General features: G+C 44.3%; 1 protein-coding gene across 1 annotated transcript in view; it reads right to left on the bottom strand.

Annotated features, from left to right (window-relative positions):
• The window catches only part of DYRK4 (dual specificity tyrosine phosphorylation regulated kinase 4), a gene marked incomplete at both ends in the record, with an annotated part of 49,556 nt that overhangs the window by 25,628 nt on the left and 7,686 nt on the right, over positions 1 to 16,242 (bottom strand). The window contains 3 exons of the mRNA XM_080661059.1: positions 803 to 941; positions 1,661 to 1,777; positions 2,630 to 2,710. Of these exons, the coding sequence (XP_080517185.1) occupies positions 803 to 941; positions 1,661 to 1,777; positions 2,630 to 2,710 (337 nt within the window). The remainder of the gene's footprint in view (positions 1 to 802; positions 942 to 1,660; positions 1,778 to 2,629; positions 2,711 to 16,242) is intronic.

Below are 16,242 nucleotides of genomic sequence, written 5' to 3'. Positions count from 1 at the left end.
ACAATCAATTTCAAAGATGTGGGAGAACAGCTCTGAGCATCAGATAGTGTTGGGACATGGTAGATGCTCAGTGGATTTGGGTTTTCTTCCTTTGCACCTTAATAGGTTATGAATCTCTGAACCTTGTGAGGAGTCAGCTCCTGGCCAAAAACCAATGTGTAAGCTTTCAGGCCTGATCATAGGCAATTACAAATGCTTTACCTGGCTGACACCATGGGGAAGCTGCCCTCCCCACACCAGCCTTGGTGCACAGCCAATGCATTGAAATCTGGGAAGAGTTTAAGTCAAGGACTCAGGGTCCCTTGCTGGCCATGCACTTATACATACCTAACCCAGGAGCCTCCATTCAGAGGCCTCTGCAGGTACTTCTGCCAAGATCTCTTTATCAAGAAGATGGGACAAACTTCAAGACATTTTTCCCCACTCTGACTCAGTACTCAGTACTTTTCCACTCCTAGAACTCCTCTTTCCCCTCTCCTCTATAAAGGGACAGAAGCTTGGTCAGGGTCTCCAGGTAGTGTGAGCTAGTGCCTCTGACTGTGCTGGTACCTGTGACCCTGACCTGGTGCCAGTCCATGGGTGGCAGGAGGGGTGAAGAGGAGGAACAGAGGGGGTCAGTGTTTTCTCCTATTGAGCATCCTGCTTACAAAAGGCTTGACTGTTACTTTCATTTTGGCTTGTTGCCTTAATTGACTAATCCAATACCTAGCAGCTTAGCCTTCTCCAGCTCAGTTTAGCTCTTCACACCTCACCATGGATTACCACCCCGGCCACATACCCTGCTACTGCCCCGAAGGCATACCTGCCGCTGTCAGAGGCACCTTGTGCTTCCTTCGTGGCTTCTCCTTGGACTTGGAATCTTGGGAGTTGGTGCTTGAAAGGGAAGGCATTTCTGAAGCCCTATCTTCAGAGGCCAGCATCTGATTCTGATTTTGATTCTCCTGTTCATGGAAAGAACTTGTGATAAAGAACTCCTTAGGCTTCTCCAGGGTGTCCCAAACTATTCACTTGACCAAGAACACCTACATCCAGACAGGCTCTACTCCTTCCTCTCCAGGGAGAAATGGTAATGATGAGACAATAGGTTTTCTCAGTCTTTCCCTCAAAGAGAGTATCTGTCTGACTCATCTTTGTGAGATCCATGTACATTATGCAGTTAACAGTATGCACTTAACAGCTCCAGTGACCTCTACTGCAGGAGGATATGTATGGAACAGTATTTTACTGCGCTCTTGAGAAGGCCAATTCCTAACTAGATAAAGTGACTTGTCCAAGGGACACAAACACTTATACTTATGTGTGTATAACACCCTTTAACTTGGCACTTTCTTACATTATCTCATTTGGTCCAATCTCAAAAAAGGGAGGAAACAATGGAGGCAAAATTTTTTTTTTACACCAGACACTTCATTTTTCCTTTCCTCAGTGAATCCTCATAACCCTGGAAGAGCTTTAATTTTGTAGATTAAAAAAAAGTCAATGGCTTAACAGTATTTGCTGAAAAATTACATTCATTGTAAAGGTGAAAACAGGACTAAAACTGGACTCCTCGGCTGACTTGGGCTTTTCCCACCTTCCTGGGCCTTTCTAAACATTGATTCTGGACTAAAATCAAGTCTTCACCTGCCTGCTCAGATCATGCCCATTGCCCAGCACTCACCGTATATAGCAGAGGTGGCTTCAGCAAGATGTTGTGGCTGATGTGTGGGAAGTTAACCATGTTGTTCTTCCCCTTGGTATCCACCAAAGGGAGTGAAATAATGCTGGTGTTTGTATCCTATAGAAGGAGAAAGTGGAAAAGTTGAAGAAGCCTCAGGCAAGAAAAGGTCTCTGGGAGTCATTTCTCCCAGCATCCTCCCCACAGCAAGGATGAGCCTGAACCAAATCTAGGCCTTAATTAATTAATTTTAATTTATCTTTATTGTTGAAAGTATTAAAGATGTCCCTTTTATTTACCCCTTCGGCCCCCTCCACCCTGCACCTGCCACCCCCAGGCCTACCGCACTATTGTCTGTGTCCATGGGTAATGCATATAAGTTCTTTGGTTAATCTCTTCCCATCCCCCTCCTTCTCTCTGAGATTCATTTTTAAAGTTCTTGGAGAGAAAATCAGAGTGATCAAGCAGATGGCCTCTGGGTTTGAATCCCTGTAAACAGATCACACTCTGTCTAAGCTGCAATTATCTCATCACTACCATGGGGACAACAATGGGACCTACCTCATACTTTCTGTGAGGTAAATAAGGCAATCTATGCAGAATAGTCCATAAGTGTTAGCCATTATTATCATCACTGTAATATCTTACAACCTTAACATGGGAAAGTTCTTCCTGCAAATTTTCCTTGGTACAACATAGTTCCCACTTACTCTACATTATTAACTTGACCTACTCACTTGGATTCCTCCCCCACCCTGCACTGATTGAGTGACTGATTGATTAGGAAAGAGGTAGTTTGACTATCAATAAATAGAACAGTTAACATCATGTGGAGATGGGGCATGGTGGTGTGGATAGAATGTGCTCATCATGTTATGCGGAGTTGAACAAAAATGCCTGTTACAAAGTACCCTGCCGCGCTACCTGCCCTCATCCTCTCCTAGAGAAAAGACACTAAGCATCACTTCCTACCTTATGCAATAATCGGGTCATTCTCAGGTTCGTGATCTTAGAAGATATCTTCTCAGTTTGAACACAACGGTTACACTCAGTCTGGATCAAGTGGAAGAGAATTGGAATAATGCTTCACGTGGTTTCATCTCAAGCCACTCAGACATTTGTTTTGCTTCATTACAATAAACAAGATACACTTGAAGCCAGCTATCCTGACCCCAAAGCTGAGGAAGGGCTAAGAGAGGCTCAAAGAAGTGCTGAATGAATGTCTAAAAGACTGAGTGAATACTCAGACAAATGATCTTTCTAGCAGTATTTATCCTGGATCAATCTGTCCTATGGTTTGTACACATTTTTTAAAAATCCACATAAGCCTTTTATCAAATAAAATCGTAACTAGAACCCCAGGATATGGGAAGAGATAAAAGCTGAGCTTTTCTTGCTAACGAGGATAAAATGCCCATAGTCTTGCCCAGGAATGCTTTTACCCTCAGAGTGGCTTTGAAGGGAACCCAATAGAGTATTAGGCACCCAGCCAGAACACCAGTGACCTTATCAGAAGAGATTTCACATCTAAAAAGAGGTGGAGAGGGGAGATGAAAACAACAGAGCAGTGTGTCCTAAAGGATGGCAAGCACACAATGAAGCATGTGGCATAATTGTGAATAGTATACAGATAACAGCTATCTAAGAGTTATTCATTTATTTTAATATTTATTTGAAAAATTATAACCAACACATTAAACCTGTAATTTTGTGGTTGTTATTTAGAATAAGACTAAAATTTAAGTTAAAAAACAACAACTATGTGAGTACTATATAGATATGGCAAAAATCATGAAGGTAGCACTGAGAAATAACTAAAGTTTAGCAAAAACAGCCTACAGTTTGAATCTAGGTCCTGTTCTTTGAAGCAGAACCCAGGGATCTCCTTCCAGCCCTCTCTTAGGAATTGAATGACATTTATCCAAAGCTGAGGCACAGCTGGTACCAGACTCACACCTGTAAAACTTAGTACACTGGCTGCATTGAAATAGGCACAGGGTGTAATACTTCAACTTAATATCACCTATCACAGCTAAGCCCTCCACAGAGCTGTAATGGTGTGGACTATTTAATACAGTTTATCTCGATCTTCTGGAATAGAGTTATGATAGGAGAGGGGACTGCATAGAGCATGGGCCATGGCCTCAGACCAAATTCATTTGATTAGCTAATGTGTACTATTTACAGAATTAGGTTGTCTATTGGATGGACAATGATGCTATCTGAGCAAATACTGCAATGGCAAATCTTAGTGAGTCCCAACTTCTCATCAAGTTTGTGGGGTTTAAAACTTATAATCATCAATACTGACAAGCTGGTATTGAGAATGATTGGGGAGATTGGACAGATAAATGAAAAGTACATTAACAAAACACAATCCAGACTAAATGCCAAATGAATAGCATGGAGAATGAGTGTCAACAAAGAAGGAAGAGATCACTCTGAATGCAGTCTGCCCAAGAGAATATAGGGAGGCTCTTTGGAAGGGGTGTGGCTTGTTCTGGGCTATACTTGGGAGGAAGGGCAGAAAGCATGTTTATTAGGTGGAACAACAATATCTGGGCACATCCCAGGGGTCTTCGCTGCTCATGCAGTTGAACTGGAGGACAGTGTACACTGGATTGCGGAAGGCACTAAATGCTAAACTAAGACATGGTCTTTATCCTATGGGCAACAGTGGACCACTGTGCCAGTTTACAAGGCTGGGAGTTACATATGCAAAGCAGTATTTCAGAAAGATCCCTCAGCAGCAATGTGGCATAAAATAATGCTCATCAATATGGACTCTGAAGCAGACTCTGGTTTTGAGTCCCAGCCCCACTGCTCATTAGCTGTTTGGCCTTCAGCAAGTTATTAATCTCTCCTAATGTAATATGGGGATAATAATAGTACCAACCCCATAGGGCTGTTGTGAAAATTAATTGAATTCATATGTGTAAAGCACTTAAACCAGTGTCATGTATATGCTATGGGTAAGTGTTTGCTAGAGCTCATTTTCCTCATTTGTAAAATAGAGAAAGAGAGACCTTTGCTCATGTCATGTGAAACAGGAAAACCATGGACTTAGAAGTGATGTAGGATGCACAAGATGGTGTGGGGCCTGAAATGATTAAAGGAGCTGAGGATGATTAATCTGAAAAAAAAAAAAAAAAGACAAAACTCCTGAGAGTTTAACAATTCTGATACTGCCATATATTATACTGGAGTCAAACAATTAATAAATGGATGATAGATGGTAGGAACCAGGTTTCTCACTGTTAGTGTGGAAATTTATAGATAATCATGCTCAACATCAACATTACCATCATGGATAATGGATTAGAATTGGAGATATCAGCAAGAACTCATGTTTAACTTAATATAGGTACAGATGGCTACATACAGAAATATTTTTGGACTAGTGGCCCAGTGCACAAAATTCACCCACATTAAAAGGGGACTAATTAGAGGAAATATTTTAATATTGCTATTTGCCCTTTTTCTATAATAGAAGTGTCAGAGATGAAAGAAAATTAGTAAAATGTATATGAAAATCTTCCTCCTGTCAGAGTCTGGGGTGCACCTATGTCATATACCAAAGTCAAGTCCCCACCCACCCACAGTGCCTCAAAATCACATGAGACCCAGACCCAGCTGGCCCCACCCCCATTGGGTGAGATCCAGACCCAGCTGGCCCTAACCTTGTCAAGCCCTGCTGGGTGGAATTTGCAGCCTCAGGTTTCCTGTCAAGCCCCGCTGGGCAGGGGACACGGCCTGAAATGCCCCAGCCTGGGCTGGGGTCAGGGGCATGCCTTGAGGTCCCCTGTCAAGCCCTGCCTGGTGGGGGACACAGCCTCAGGTCCCCCATCCAGCCCCACTGGGTGAGGGGCACAGCCTCAGATTCCCTGGTGCTGGGGTGGGGGGAGCAGCCTGAGGTCCCCAGCCCAGCACCGGGGTGGGGCCACACTTTGAGGTCCCCCATTAAGCCCCACCAGGCCAGGGTCACAGCCTCAAGTCTCCCAGCTCGGTGCCAGGGCAAGGGGCGCGGACTCAGGTCCCCTGGCCTGGTGCCAGGATGGGGGGCGTGACCTGAGGTCCCCCAACCTGGCGCCAGAGTGGGGGGTGCAGCCTGAGGTCCCCCAGCCTGGTGCCAGGGTGGAGGGGCACGGCCTGAGGTCCCCTGTCAAGCCCCACTGGGCGGGAGGTGCAGCCTCAGGTCCCCTGCCCTGGCCCAACACCATGCAGCCTCAGGTCCCTGATGATTTGCTCGTTAAGGCTTGTTATAGGAACTTGACCTCCCTATGGGTGCAGCCATCTTGTGTTACAGAAACCCCGCCTCCTCTGTGAACACAGCCATCTTGTGTTACAGAAACCCTGCCTCCACTGTGGGTGCCACCAGCTTTGTGACCGTGTGATGGTTAATTTGCATATTCCGTCTTTATTAGATAGGATGTGTGTATATATATGGGTTAGCACCCAAGTGTGCACATACACACACTTCATTGCTTTGTCAGCTGAGAGGTCATAAAGGAAATAACACTTCAGTGAAAGCAAGCACACCTAGCACTCAGATCGTGGTTTCTAATTCCTTTCTCCAATAAGAGGAACAAAGGCTCCTTGGAGAAATAATTGATTTTAGGACTGGGGCAGGAAATGTATGAAATGAGCCTGGGCATCTTGTAGTGACAGAAAGTAAAGAAGTGTTCAAAGAAAAACCCAAACCCCACAATGATGAGAGTGTGTCAGAAAAGTACATGAGCCAACTGAAAGGGCTGCCAATGGCCAAAGTTGGAACAATTTTAGCAACAAAGTAAAGTAATATTGGATTATAACTCTAAGTATAAAATACATATTTGTGATTCCATACTGATGTAAATAAATTATTTAATAAAGAAATCCATAGGGGAGAAGAGACATGTCTTCCATGCAGAAGAATTTCTAATAAATTGTATAGATACTCCACCCTGAAGGAGGAGGAGCACAATGCCCACTCCTTCAGCATGGGCTGTGCATAGCGACTGGTTTCCAACAAGCCCAGCATGGGAAGAGAGCGACCAGACAAGCACTGCCTCTGCAAGGTGATCCAGCATCAACAGTCACAAGTCATGTTGACAGTAGGAACCGTTGGTAGAATTTGGTGAAAGTGGCACTTTACCTCAGTGGACTTCCTCCCAAAACCTATAGCCCTAATCTTATAATGAGAAAAACAAATTCCAAACCAGTAAACTGTCAAGGTCATAATAAAAGGGGGCCGGGGGAGTCTGAGAAACTATCACAGCCAAGAGGAAGGAGCTTGGGGAGACATGAGAATTAGATGTAATGTGGTATCTTGGCTGGAACCCTGGAACAGACAGAGGATATTAGGTTAAAATTAAGGAAATCTGCCAAAGTATGGAGTCTCCTTAATAATAATGTATCACTATCTGTTCATGAATTGTAACTAATGCACCATACAAATGTAAGATATTAATAATAGGGGAAACCGGTGCAGGGTATGAAGTAGTATGTGGGAATTCTGTACTATCTGCTTATGACACTTTACAAACTTGTTCTACAGGGTCTAAGGAACAGGATCGGGTCAAAGTGTGGAATTTATAAAGAGGTAGCTTTTAGTTTGATAAAAAGAAGGATTTCTTAAGTTTAGAGCTGTCCAAGAACGGAACACGAGTCCTCGTGAGGTGTGAGCTTTCCATCACTGGAAGAGCCCGAGCCCACCTAGTAGCATCTGTGAGAAATGTGCACAGAATTTCTCAAGATATAATCACCAAGATCACATTTGCCTGTAAAAGTCATTCAAGTGACCCTGGGAGTGTGTCTTGAATGCAATCTTCATCCTCGTGTGGAACTAAGGTTGAGAACCATTGCATGGAACAGTGCTCCCCAACCTTTGTCATATCATGCCACACATAAACAATACTATTTGTATGACAAGCTGAGGTGAAGAGAGGCAGCTCTCAGCCAAGTGCTAGCAGCCCTGGGTTCCAGCTGCCCCAGGCTTGACCAGGCCACTTTGAGAGCTGGTAGCCTCCACATCTCTGCACACCACACCTGGTGCACCGATACCAGTATGTTACACAAGTTTATGAACTTGCTTAGTGGTTTGTTGTCTTAAGCATCTTCCTCAAGAGTCACACAATGCTCTGTAACACTGCATTCTTTGGTAGCATCCCCCGGAGGCAGAAAGAAGAAGGTGCGAGCTCCTGTATTCAGGTGGCGAACAGAATTTTTCCTTTAACAGTGAGTTTCATGACATTGTTCTGTGATCCCTCGCTGACCTCTGAGCTGATATAGTAGGAATCTCTCTAACAATCTTGAACTCTGTATCCAAATTTAGACTCCTCAGAGTAAAAAGGAGTCTATTCACAGGGGTACCTAGCATAAGTGATTCCTTTGCTGCTGAGACCTGAGAGCTGAGCAGTGGCTGGCAAAACCTCTGGAGGGTGGGAGCTCAGAAGTCAGGGCATCAGAGGGAGTCTGCAGGGCCTTTTCATGGCTCCTGTCTGTGCATCATGGCCCTCAAAGGCCTCAACACCAGAAGTCAATATGAACATCCTTTATTTTCCAAGCTTTCTATATGAACATTCACTGCTTATCATTAAAAAATACCATTATTTAAAATGGTATTTTATATAAATAACAGCAGGGAGCACCCTGAGAGCCTGGAGCAGAGAGAATTGGACTTGAGAAGAGGCTGTCAGGGGACCTAGACTCAGAGCCTCAGAGCATGAAGACCACACTGTGGAGGTCAAAGGAAGAGAGGGAGACCCCTGTGCTCACAGCAGGCTCAGGTTGCTAAGATTCTCCCAAACCCAGGCCCACATTCAAACGTTGGGATCTCCCCTTCCCTCCCCCACTCTCCAGCTGTGCTAGTCATGGCTGGTGACAGATCCAGAGGGCCTGGGCCCTGAACCAACTGCACCAGGAGAGTTGATCAGGGGCCTCAAGCCTCATATCCTGATCCTGGGTCCCTCCTCCATCTCTCTTGTGCCTCTGTCTTCTGAGCTGGAAGCTTTTGGGTTCTAACACTTCTTTTGTTTTCTCAGAAAAAAAAGACAAATTCCATCTCACTCCCTTGCAAAAGCCAGCTCACCTTTCTCAAACAGAAGCTGAGTTCAGCTTAAAAGCTGATCCAGAGAAAGGTGAGAAAGCTGAAACCCAGGTAATCCACCACCACCACCACCACCACCACCGCCTCCCCACCTACATCTCTGGCAACTATTCCAGTTACTGGTTCCTGTGACTTAAGGATTCTTTTAGAACAGCTCCTTCTTGTCTCCCCAGCTGGGAGATACATGGAATCACAGATCCATGGACCCTGGAGACATATCATTCTTACCACATTTACTGAGCACATCTATGTGCCAGGTAGTGTGCTAAGCACAATCACATGGTCCAGGGGTATTCACATTTGTCTGAAGAGAGTTTACAATACAAAATATCCCCAGTGGTAAAGCCCAGAAAACTTTATTCTTTAAAAAACTCCCCAAGTGAGTTCTGTGCAGCCAAATTTGGAAACCCCCTTTTGGAACTAATATCTCCCACCTCTGAACTTGGTTTTTCTTTATGTCATTGATGTTGATGTACCCATCCTAATTTTTTATGAGCTTTTATCTCCCCACAATGAGCTCCTATGGCGGCAAACATTAGGCCCTTCACCACATGCCAGCCCTCCAGAGCAGTCTCTCTGGCTGGTTCATCTAGGGGTCTGACCGCCCCCAGAGCCTAGCCTGTGTGTTGATGTCCATGCCATTATCATAAGACTAAGCTGGGGTCTTCTCTAGAGCCAGTCTTGGATGTGCTGAGTGTCTCTGGATGGGGGTGGGGTCTTCATTAAGTATCATCTTTTTTTGCTGGGGTAGCAGGATAAACTGCAGGTTGCTTCTAATGAAGGCTGCCTCTTTATATGATACCATGAGGAAGTGCAAATCTAGATTAATCAACACAAGCTGACTACAGTAAATAGGACTCTTTCACCTGCAGTAGTGAGAGTGAGAATATTTTTACAAACTTGCAAATTGTCACTTACCATTTATTATCATGAGTAGCATAATTGTGTGAGAAAGAAGCTATTCCTTCAAGACACTTTGCTCACAGTATCCCTAGTTCAGGTACCTATTGTAATGGTCTCCTCAGCAGTTTCCCTGCCCCTCTTCCAGTCCATCCCCCAAATCTTCTAGTCCATCCCTCAAAGCCTAAGTGACCTTAGAAATTAACATCAACGTCTGATTTTGTTGCTTAAATCCCTGGGGCATAGAAGTCCTGGCCTACAAAACCCTCCCAGCCTCATCCCTTGCCATGGCCCTGGCCCAGGCCTTTTAGCTCCAGCCATTATGAATGACTTGCAGTTTTCAAATGCCCATGCTATTTCACATCTCAACACTTTTAATCCTGCTCTATTTCTTGGAATGTTTTCCCAACATCCACCCCATCACCACTTCCTCCACTCCAAGCTCCTGTCATTCACCTGGTGAATCCCCCCCCACCCCACCCCATTCGAGCACCACTTTCTCTGTGAAGCCTCTGTCACCATCCCTCTTGCATCTGTAACCCTCTGCTACCTCATGCTCTGCACTTGCTCCATTCACAGGACCTGCAAGGTTGGTTGCACGAGGTTGTTTTACATCTGTCCTCCTCTGCTGGACTATAAGACTCTTTAATAAAAGATCTGAGTCTCACCTCAGAATCCCAAAACCTAACATGGTATCTCACACATAGTAAGCATTATATATTTGCCAACAGAAGGAAGGAAAGAAGAGAGAGAGACTGAGAGAGCAGGAAGCACTAGCACCTCAAAGATTTGAGATGAGCGTTGACTCCAGCATCCCCTTGGTTGGTAGTCCACCCATTCCCCAGTGTGTGCACTCCACATGGCTTCGACTCCCACCAGGGACCAGTGCTCTCCTGCTCCCTGGACTTCCTTTTGGAAAGAAAGCCTTCTAATAAGCTAATTCACACATGCGAATCCCCTCCCATATGCTGTTCTCAAAGGCTATTTCATTTTCAAAGACAATTCTCCAAAATTTATGTGTTCCAAATAAATAAATCTCTACTCAAAGAAGACTTCCCAGAACTGGGAGCTGGATGAAAGGGATGGTTCATTTTAGGAAAGGAAGGTTCTGCAAACCCTCTCAGGCAGGAGCCCATTCCCATGAGTCACTGACTTGTCACTTCTACATCAGAATGGAGGAAGGAGGTGCACAGAAAGGTGAAATCCCCAGTCCTATGTCCTGCATCAGTGTCCTCTCCCTAGTGCCACTCCATTTCCCCTTCCCTGTTTTGCCTTCTCATCATGCCAAGCCCCTACCCCCAACAGCCACAGTTTATCCACTGGTCACAGGGAAGTACATTTCCTGCTGAGAGCTAAAGGATAATATGGCTGGTCCCTATGTAGGGCTAGTTAGAGCAGAACCCAGAGACACATGGCCTCATCTTATTACCTTGTATGGAACACTGGATGTCCTCATCTGTAAAGTTGAGAAAGCAACTGGCTCTCAGCAGGCATTAGACCCACCTGGTCCCCTGCCCAGAAGCCACCCAGCATTTTAAGAAAGGCACACCTCCATCAAACTACATTGCCTCGATCACACCTATTTTTTAATTTTTCTCAGCTGGCTCCTTCTTGTCTCTGCCTCCTCCCCATTAAAAAAAAAAAAAATCCCCAAGTGCCTGGTCAAGGTTTGATGGGCAGATAAAGGTCCAGTTATGTGATTTCAAATCACAGCTTCCTCCTTGCAGACTCCACAATCCCTTCTCAGAAGCCATAACAGCCAAGAGATCAAAACAAATGCATTAATGCAGGGAGAGGGTGTGATGAGGAGAGAGAAGAGAAACTAATTGGTCTCTAAATGGGGATTCTCTAAAAAACACCAGTTCATGATTCGCACAGAAGTGCACCACAGAGAGCTGGGAGAAAGAGGGAGGTGCCAGATTTCTCACATTTCTAAGCTACTATTGCTGGCAGACTTTAGGCAAACCACAGCTTCTCTCCCACTGCCTCTTCTAGCTGATTCTGCTCTTAAAGCCCCTTTATTGTATATGAGAAAGCTCAGGATGCCTAGCCAGAGGGGAGTGGCCTTCCGATACACCCACAGTCCAGGCTGGCCCCTGGAAACCCATTAGTAAAGTGAATGTGATCAGCCTCTAGAGAGGATCAAGCCTTCATCTGGCTGATGCATGTCCTCTTGGGGCCTTCCCACCAGGCAATGCCCTGGTGATGGTGGAAGAAGATCTTGGCCACCCTTAGGGCTCCAGGGAAGGGCAAGAGCATAAACCTGTAAGCCCAGAAGCTTGGAGCTGTTTTCTAATGCACTCACTGGAAGGCCGTGGGGGAGCTTCTTGTTCAGGGCCTCTGGACATGGAGCTTAGAAAATCATGGTCTTAGAAGTCACCTTAGGGAACCTGTAGTTAAATTCCCTCACTTTACAGATGAGAAGAAGAAGCTAAGAAAGTATCCAAATGACTTGTCCCAGATAACAAAACAGTTGGGAACCTGAATCTAGAATCTATGCCCTCTAGTGCCCTTCTACTGCATCATGTTGCCATCAGATGACTTCCTCTGACTTCTTTTATGTCCTGCCATGAACCTGGGTGTGAAGGGATTATAAAGTACATTCCTTGTAAAGGCCTCTAATTAATAATAAGATCATGCTTTTATTGTGATATAGACAATAGATAATCAGAAAACAAGTGTTGAACAGGTTGGAGAAAATGGCAGCTGAATAGGCAGCAGTGTTGTGCACCTCCTCCTAGAGCCAGGCCAGAAAAGCAACTAAATCAGAGACCATCCACCCTGAATTAACAAATTAGACACAGCTGAGGAGAAAATTTTCAATAAGGAAGGGCAAAGGATGCCTAGAAAATGCTGCTTGCCAGCCATAACTTGTGTGGAACCACCACCATGCCCCAGCAGTGAGTGCCGCAGTACCTCTCAACAGGCTCCCAGATGTCTGCAGGGAGCGTATGCCACCAGAGTGAGCTCCCTCATCAGGCCTCTCACAAGCCCACTGGGACCCAGTGTCCTAGGGTCTGGCTTCAAGACCCCGCAGTGAGTGCAAGTCAAGGGGAACCCAGTTCCCCACCCCCACCCCAGACCCCAGAACCATGCTGCTAGCCTAACCTGGAGCCACCTGGAGCCCACTCCACCCAGAGCCCCAGGACCTGCTGTCGTAGCAACCCAGAGCAGCCCAAAGAACACTCCAGTCTTGGCCACAGAGGAGCTCTGATTGTTTGACCCAGAGCAACCCATGCCCGCTCCACTGCAGCCCCCGGGACAGTTCTGCCAGGGCCATCCGGAGCAACCCAGTGCTCACCTCACCCCAGGTGACAGGGGAGGGCAGACTGAGCAATCCAGAGCAACATGCCCCACTCCACACTGAGGAGGGGCGAACTGGAGCAACCCAGCGTGTGCCTCGCTCTGAGCTACAAGAAAGTGGGGACTATGTGATCCAGAGGAACCCGCACCCACATCACTCTGAGCCCAGGGTCTTGCTTCTGGGCAATGTGAGCAACCAGCACATGTCCCACTCAGGCCACAGAGGATCTCTGATATTGCGACCCAGAGCAACCCACACCTGCTTCTCCCCAGCCCCTGAGACAGTCCTGCAGGGGCTACCCAGAGCAACCTAGCACATACCTCACTCTGGGCCATAAAAAAGTGCTGCCAGGGTGAACTGGAGTAAGCCAGTTTGCCAAGCCAAGGGCCACAGGACCATGCCGCAAGTGCACTACCAGAGGGACCTAGGGTGTCACCCTGCAACAGGTGCTGGGGCCACACAGCGAATTGCATGCCAGAGGGCTCTGAGTCCTCACAGGGAGTCGCACATCAGAGGAACTGTGCACATGCTCCCACCACCCCAAGCATCTGAAGCAGACAACTGAGGGACCAGATCTGTGGGAGAAGGGGTTACAACTCGGAGCAGAGACAATAAAGGCACAATACTCAAGGCAGACCCAGCCTCTGGGCTAACGATTTCCAGACCATTTCCCTGATAGGTTCTTCAACCTCTCAAACCCCAAGCAGAGTGCCCAGGGCCAGAAAAATACAGCAAAAATGGGGAGACAAAGAAACAACCCACAAGGAAAGAAAAGGAGGACATGCCAGAAAAGTAACTAAATGAGACAGATGCATGCAACATGTCAGAAAAAGAATTCAGAGTAAGGGTTATACAGTTCATAAATTGGATGGATGAGAAAATCAACAACTTATGTAAGAATCAAGATGAAAACAAGAATGAGATAACTACAATAAAAAAACACACACAATGGAGATAGACTATAAGAAGTGGAGGACTGAATTAGTGAGTTAGAAGATAGAGCAGAAAACACACCCAATCTGAACAGCAATTGGAGAAAAAAATTAGAAAGTAGGAGGTGAGCCTAAGGGAGCTTTGACACAACATGAAATGAAGTAACATATATATACTAGGGGTGCCAGAAGGACAAGAAAGGAGCAAGGATTAGAAAACCTATTTGAAGAAATAATGACAGCAAACTTCCCTGATTTGGGAAAGAAAAATGTCACACAAGCAGAGTCCCAAGCAAGATGAACCCAAAAAGACCCACACCAAGACAGGTCGTAATTACAATGGCAAATGTTAATGACAAAGAGAGAATCTTAAAGGCTACAAGAGCGAGACAGAGAGTTACCTACAAAGGATCTCTCATTAGATTATCAAATGATTTCTCAAGAGAAACATATCAGGCCAAAAGGGAATGGAATGAAGTATACAAAGTGATGCAAAGCAAGGGACTGAATCCAAGAATATTCTACCCAGCAAGGCTATTATTCAAAATTGAAGGGGAAATCAGGAGCTTCACAGACTCACAAAAAAGGCTACAGGAGTTTATCACTACCAAGCCAGCAATGCAAGAAATGCTGAAGAGACTGTTGTAAAAAGAAGAAACAGGAAGGGAAGAAGAAACACAGGTATAAAGAATAAAAATGTCTACAAACAAGTACTTATCAATAATAACCTTAAACATAAATGGACTAAATGCTCCAATAAAAAGACATAGAATGGCTGAATGGATAAGAAAACATGACCCATATACATGCTATCTACAAGAGACCCACCTCAGAACAAGGGACTCACAAATACTGAAAATGAAGGGATGGAAAAATATTTTCCAGGCAAATGGAAATGAAATAAAAAAAGCAAGCTGGAGTAGCAATACTTACATCTAACAAAATAGACCTCAAAGTGAAGGCCATAACAAGAGATAAGGAAGGCCACTTTATAATACTAAAAGGATTGATACAACAAGAGGATATAACTCTGGTAAACATATAGGCACCAAATGCAGGAACACCCAAATACATTTAAAAAAAAAATAACTTCTGGAAGATATCAATGAAGAGATTGACAACAACAGAATCAGAGTAGGGGACTTTAATACCCCATTGACATCACTGGATAAATCCTCTAGACAAAAAAATCAGCAATCAAAAGCAATCCTAAATGACTCAAAGGTCAGATGGACTTAATCAACATCTTCAGAATATTTCACCCCAAAGCCACAGAATATTCATTCTTCTCAAGTGCACATGGAACATTTTCAAAGATAGACCACATATTGGGACACAGGCAAAATCTCTTCAAATTTAAGAAGATTGAAATCATATCAAGCATCTTCTCATAACAATGGCATAATATTAGAAATAAACTACAATAAAAACAATCTCAAAAAATCAAACACTTGGAGGCTAAATAGCATGTTATTAAACAATGATTGGGTTACTAAAGAGATCAAAGAAGAAATAAAAAACATCCTGGAAACAAATGACAATGAAAATACAACAATCCAAAATCTGTGGGACACAGTGAAAGCAGTCCTGAGAGGGAAGTTCATATCATTACAAGCCTTTCTAAAACAAACAAACAAACAAAAAAACAAAACAAAAAAACCATCAAACAAACAAAAACAAACAAACAAAAAAACAAGAAAAACTGGTAATAAATTATCTAACTCTACAACTTAAAGAATTAGAAAGAGAGCAACAAGAAAAATCCAGAGTGAGCAGAAGGAAGAAAATAATAAAGATCAGAGCAGAAATTAATGACAGAGATTTTTTAAAAAATGAAACCAAGAGCTGGTTCTTTGAAAGGATAAACAAGATTGATGAAACTCTAGCCAGGCTCACCAAGAAGCAAAGAGAGAGGACCCAAATAAACAAAATTAGGTATGAAAGAGGCAAAATAACAACAGGCCCCACAGAAATACAAAGGATTGTAAAAAAAAAAAAATACTATGAACAACTCTATTCCAACAAGCTGGTCAACCTGGAAAAAAAGGAACATATTCCTAGAGAAATACGACCTTCCAAAACTCAATGAGGAAGAATAAAAAAATCTCAACAGGCCGATAGTTAAGGAGGAAATTGAAGCAGTAATCAAAATACTTCCAGCAAACAAAAGCCCTGGGCTAGAAAGCTTTTAAAGGGGAGTTTTACAAAACATTCAAAGAAGAATGAAAACCTATCCTCCTCAGACTATTCCAAAAAATCCAAGAGGAAGGAACACTTCCAAGCTCTTTCTATGAAGCCAGCATTACCCTAACCCCAAAACAAGATAAAGATACTACAAAGAAAGAGAATTACAGGCCAATAT

This window comes from Plecotus auritus, assembly GCF_963455305.1.
Source record: "Plecotus auritus genome assembly, chromosome: 3".
Classification (NCBI taxonomy): domain Eukaryota; kingdom Metazoa; phylum Chordata; class Mammalia; order Chiroptera; family Vespertilionidae; genus Plecotus; species Plecotus auritus.
Note: the sequence above shows the minus strand (reverse complement) of the source record. Positions and strands in the feature narration are given on the sequence as shown.